This window comes from Lampetra planeri, chromosome 71, assembly GCF_965212315.1.
Source record: "Lampetra planeri chromosome 71, kcLamPlan1.2.h2, whole genome shotgun sequence".
Classification (NCBI taxonomy): Eukaryota; Metazoa; Chordata; class Hyperoartia; order Petromyzontiformes; family Petromyzontidae; genus Lampetra; species Lampetra planeri.
In genome coordinates this window covers 1163413-1169051 of record NC_136176.1, presented here as the reverse complement: position 1 = coordinate 1169051, position 5639 = coordinate 1163413, and the positions used below count along the sequence as shown (strand labels likewise).

The 5639-nt window shown below is 54.7% G+C and overlaps 1 protein-coding gene across 1 annotated transcript; it reads right to left on the bottom strand.

Moving 5' to 3' along the window:
• Window positions 1-393: 393 nt before the first annotated feature.
• On the bottom strand, window positions 394-5639 carry LOC144737522 (uncharacterized). Its single transcript, XM_078620252.1, has 3 exons — window positions 5055-5639; window positions 3173-3351; window positions 394-1120 (listed from the first exon to the last, which is right to left on the bottom strand). The coding sequence occupies exons 1-3, from the start codon at window positions 5242-5244 to the stop codon at window positions 1055-1057; spliced, it is 435 nt and encodes a 144-aa protein (XP_078476378.1). The 5' UTR covers window positions 5245-5639; the 3' UTR covers window positions 394-1054.

Below are 5639 nucleotides of genomic sequence, written 5' to 3'. Positions count from 1 at the left end.
GTGGTAGTAGCTGTAGTAGCTGTAGTAGCTATAGTAGTATTAGTGCTGTGGTAGTAGCAGTAGTAGCAGCTGTAGTAGTAGTAGCTGTAGTAGTAGTAGTAGCTGTAGTAGTAGTAGTTGTAGTAGTAGCTGTAGTGCTGTAGTAGTAGCTGTAGTAGCTGTAGTGCTGTGGTAATAGTAGCTGTAGTAGCTGTAGTAGTAGTAGCTGTAGTAGTAGTAGTAGCTGTAGTAACTGTAGTAGTAGCTGTAGTAACTGTAGTAGTAGTAGCTGTAGTAGTAGCTATAGTAGTAGTAGTAGCTGTAGTAACTGTAGTAGTAGCTGTAGTAGCTGTAGTAGTAGTAGCTGTAGTAGTATCTGTCGTGATGTAGTAGTAGCTGTAGTAGTAGCTGTAGTAGTAGCTTTAGTAGTAGCTGTAGTAGTAGTAGTATCTGTCGTGATGTAGTAGTAGCTGTAGTAGTAGCTGTAGTAGTAGCTGTAGTAGCTGTAGTAGCTATAGTAGTAGTAGTGATGTGGTAGTAGCTGTAGTAGTAGTATCTGTCGTGATGTAGTAGTAGCTGTAGTAGTAGCTTTAGTAGTAGCTGTAGTAGTAGTAATGTAGTAGCTGTAGTAGTAGTTGCTGTGGTAGTAGTAGCTGTAGTAGCTGTGGCAGTAGTAGCTGTAGTAGCTGTAGTAGTAGTAGCTGTAGTAGTATCTGTATTAGCTGTGGTAGTAGCTGTAGTAGCTGTAGTAGTAGCTGCGGTATTGTAGTAGTAGCTGCTGTGGTAGTAGCTATAGTAGTAGCTGTAGTGCTGTGGTAGTAGCTGTAGTAGTAGCTGCTGCGGTAGTAGCTGTAGTAGTAGTAGCTGTAGTGCTGTGGTAGTAGCTGTAGTGCTGTGGTGGTAGCTGTAGTAGCTGCGGGTGGGAGACGAGAGTGGGAGGCGTGGGTGGGAGACGAGAGTGGGGGGCTCAAGTGGGAGACGAGAGTGGGGGGCTCAAGTGGGAGACGAGAGTGGGGGGCTCAAGTGGGAGACGAGAGTGGGGGGCTCAGGTGAGATGGGGGAGGGGTGGGGCTGGTCAGGAGGATCTCCCTCCCTCCCCGTCTCTGCCCAGGGCTCCCAGAGCTCGGAGTAGGGAATTCAGCTGCAAGAGAGACAACAACAACAACAACAACCGCCATTCGTCACTAAGTGGCAGTGACGTCACCACGACGCTTGTGCCAGGCCATGTGCACCTTGAGGCCACGTGAAGTGTCGAATGCCCGCTGGCAGGAGGTCACGGGGCAGACCCAGGTGCCACGGGTCGACTGACTGAGATGACTGAGATGACTGGCTGATGGACCCCCTGTGCCCCCTACTGTGCCAACTTGCTGTGCTTTAGCCACCCGGCGCTCTGCTCGTTGTTGTGAGCATCGCTCCTGGGAGTTGTGGGGGTGGAGTGTCCGATGGTACAAAATACCCAGGCAGGTGCTTAGTTTAGGTGGGGCTGATGGTAAGGCCCCACCTCTTAGTGACACGCTCCAGTTTCAGCAGCAGCGTCTCCAACTCCTCCTCTGAATGGGCAGCAATTACCAAATAATCGGCATACATAACGTGGTTGACCAAAAGGGAGCCATCCCTTGACCGCAGCTGGGCATCGATCAGCCACCCATTATATCTGTACCAAATGGAAATTCCCCCGGTACAGCTATTGGAGGCTTCATGAACTACGTGGTCAAAATATATGTGAAATAATGTGGGAGCCAGAGGACATCCATGTCGCACTCCAAGGTGTGCTGGGAATGGCTCTGACTCCCGGCCACGTAGTTTTATCCGGGCCTGCTCACCATCATGAAGGTCCTTAATGATCGTGAGCAGAGGGTCAGGGACTCCGAAAGCACGAAGAACAACCCAGAGCCCAGGCCTACTGATGGTATCATAGGCCTTGACCAGGCCAATAAAGCAGAGATGTAGGTCTTGTTGGAATTCCCTACACCTCTGCTGTAGCAGACGGACGGAAAATATGGCATCAGTGCAGGACCGCCCTTTCCTGAAACCACATTGGGGCTCCGCAATCCTCTCCTCGGTGTGCCTGGCAAGACGATGTTGAAAAATTCTTGCCAGGACCTTTCACGGCACACTGAAGAGGGAGATTCCCCTGTAGATGTTACATTCTGTGCAGTCCCCCTTTTTAAAGAGTGGGAACACCAGGGCATCCTTTCAATCCTGCGGAACCCATCCAGTGGTCCAGACTGTTATTATGATGTCATATAGGGCAGTCTGCGCACAAACGCCACCCTCTCTCAGCATTTTGCTTTGGAGATCATCTCTGTCCGGTGCTTTTCCTGGTCTCAGACTCCGGATTGCCTTCTGCACTTCCTCAACTGATGGCACTTCAGAAGAAGAGCCACTCCCTGTTGTTTGGCAGTCTCCTGCCCCAAGTAGAGGACTGCCCACCTCTCATGGGGACTGAAGCCAGAACCGGTCCACCGGACCTCCTGAATGTCACAGAGATCTAGGCAGTACCAGTCCAGCTTCCAACAGAGGATGGCAGCTTCTCCTCCGAAGTGAGCGTTCGGATATTCCACGTGGCCTCCCGCAGTGGCTCTTCCGAATGGGGTTTGGGCAGGAGACATTACAGACGCCTGTCCCCCCGGGGTCTCCGGCACAAGCTTAGTTAGGGCAGCGGTGTCAAGATCGGCCTCGATATGTGTCTGTGTGTGTATCTGGGTGTGTGTGTGGGGAGCAGTAATGTAGCGGCTTGCACACCGCGCTGTGAGCCCCAGTGACCAGAGTTCGATTCCCGCTCACGGACACCAACACAAGTGGGAGTGATTATCTGAACAGGTCCTGGGCCTCCCATACGTCGACTCAGCCTCAAATGAGTACCTGGGTGCGAGGGTATGCAGTAAACATCGCCACTGGGGGAGACAAAGGCGGCCGGGCGTTGCTGGCCACCCACCCCCTCTGTGTGTGCCACAGTGCCGGTAACCTTCATGGGTGCTCGCTAACAGCACTTGCCCCTACATCCCTGCTAGAGGCTACCTGGGGGAGCTGTGTCTGTGTGTATAACATTGGTGGTTGCTACTACTCGCTACTTACTACAACACTCGCCCCTACAGCCCTGCTAGAGGCTACCTGGGCGATCTTCGTCCCTCCTTGGTGGGGTGCAGCGGTCAGCGGCGAGCTCCCGCTCACCCCATTGAGTGGTGCTCACCTGGCGAGCGGTGGCGGGTGAAGAGTTCCACTCCGCGGGTGAGGAGTTCCACTCCGCGGGTGAGGAGTCTCCATCGGAGGTGTCTGGCTCCTCCCGGTCCCTCCAGGCTCCTCCGGCTTCCTCCTCCCCGGCGGCCGCCCACTCGGCATCGGCGGAGCTCTTCTTGCCCATGATGTGGCCTGAGGGTTGTTTACGACGCACGCCGGTGTTGGGGCAGGGGGGAGGTCAGTCCCGTGAGCGGAATGGAGATACACGGGACAGACAGGTGGGACAGACAGGTGGGACAGACAGGTCGAACCGACGGGTGGAACAGAGACAAAGAACAGAGATACAAGGAACAGACAGGTGGAACGGATAGAGGGGCCTGAATGGGCTGGAGAAGAGATGGACTGGAGAAGAGATGGACTGAGGGTTGAGTGGGTGAGTGAGTGGGTGGGCGAGTGGATGAGTGTGAGTGAGTGGCACGGGCTCGAGAAGAGATGGAGCTGATGCGGTACGGGAGCATGCGGAGCTGAGTGGACTTGCCAGTGACTGGTACCGGCGGTGTTAAGATCGACCTCTCCGCAAGAGGAGGCTCGTGAAGGACGCTGCTACTGAGCAGTTGGAGGCAGGCACCCTCCAGCATTCAGCATGATGGTGGTAGTGATGATGCATGCCAGGTGCTACAGGCTGTGCGTGTTTTGCAAAAAACAACCCCCTACCTCCACGGTGGTGCCGCACGGTATCGTTATGGAGGCTGTGAGCAATGCCATGTATGAGAAAGCCGATTCCAATCGGCTGTTCCCCTCATGGCACTTGTAGCCACCACAGCGGCCAACGGGGGTTCTGGACGGGTACGAGGGGCTGGTAACCCCTCCACCTTCAACCCAAGTACCACTAAACGAGACCACGTAGGTAAGGGGTCATGATGCTGTGACCTGGGCTGGAGTGATTGGAAGGCATGGGCCAGATCAGCTCAATAACAACAGTACGAGGCTGATAGACTTCTGTGCAGCCAATGGGCTTGTAATTACGAACACGCTGTTCCGGCATTGGCGCATCCACACAACATCATGGATGCATGCCGGGTCCAAGCAAGAACATCTGCTGGACTATATAGTGACGGAGCAGTGGATGCAGGCCCATGTCCTTGACACCAGGACCTATCGTGGAGCTGATCTTCCCACTGACCATCGACTTGTCATCTATAATATGCATATGCCATTCCAGTCGTCCTCCAACATCAGCGGAGGGCGGAGGAGCGACGCTCACAACAACGAGCGGAGCGCCGGGTGGCTAAAGCACAGCAAGTTGGTACAGTAGGGGGCACAGGTGGTGCATCAGCCAGTCATCTCGGTCATCTCGGTCAGTCGACCCGTGGCACCTGGGTCTGCCCCGTGACCTCCTGCCAGCGGGTGTTCGACACTTCACGTGGCCCCAAGGTGCACATGGCCTGGCACAAGCGTCGTGGTGACGTCACCGCCACTTCGTGGCGAATGGCGGTTGTTGTTGTTGTATGTGTGTATGTGTGTGTATGTGAGTGTGTGTATGTGTGTGCATGTGTGCGTCTGTGTATGTGTATGTATGTGTGCGTGTGTGTATGTATGTGTGCGTGTGTGTATGTGTGTGTATGTGAGTGTGTGTATGTGTATGTGTGTATATGTGAGTGTGTGTATGTGTGTGTATGTGTGTGTGTATGTGTGTATGTGTGTGTATGTGTGCGTCTGTGTATGTATGTGTGCGTGTGTGTATGTATGTGTGCGTGTGTGTATGTGTGTGTATGTGAGTGTGTGTATGTGTGTATATGTGAGTGTGTGTATGTGTGTGTGTATGTTTGTGTATGTGTGCGTCTGTGTATGTGTGTATGTGTGTGTGTGTATATTTACGTGTGTGTGTGCCTCACCCACTGCCCACTGGTTTCGGGGTTGGATCCTCCCGGCTGCGCAGCCTCTGGTGTCCGTGCGACTCCCGCAGGGCCCCTCCCGAGCTGCCGTGGAAGCCCCCAGCGAGGGCCGAGCCACAGCCACGAGCAGCAGCAGCAGCAGCGGGAGGTGGAGAAGGCGGCTCGCAGCGCGACACCGCGGGTAGGCCATGGGGAGAGCGAGGCGGTGGTGGTGGTGGTGGTAGAGATAGAGGAGGTGGTGGTGGAGATGGAGGTGGTGGTGGAGATGGAGGAGGTGGTGGTGGAGATGGAGGTGGAGATGGTGGTGGAGATGGAGGAGGTGGTGGAGATGGAGGAGGTGGTGGTGGAGATGGAGGTGGAGATGGTGGTGGAGATGGAGGAGGTGGTGGAGATGGAGGAGGTGGTGTAGATGGAGGAGGTGGTGTAGATAGAGGAGGTGGTGGTGGAGATGGAGGAGGTGGTGGAGATGGAGGAGGTGGTGGAGATGGAGGAGGTGGTGGAGATGGAGATGGAGGAGGAGGTGGTGGCGGCCCGGGACTCGAACTTGGGCGGGTGGAGATATGGAGGCACCACCACGAGTCTGGC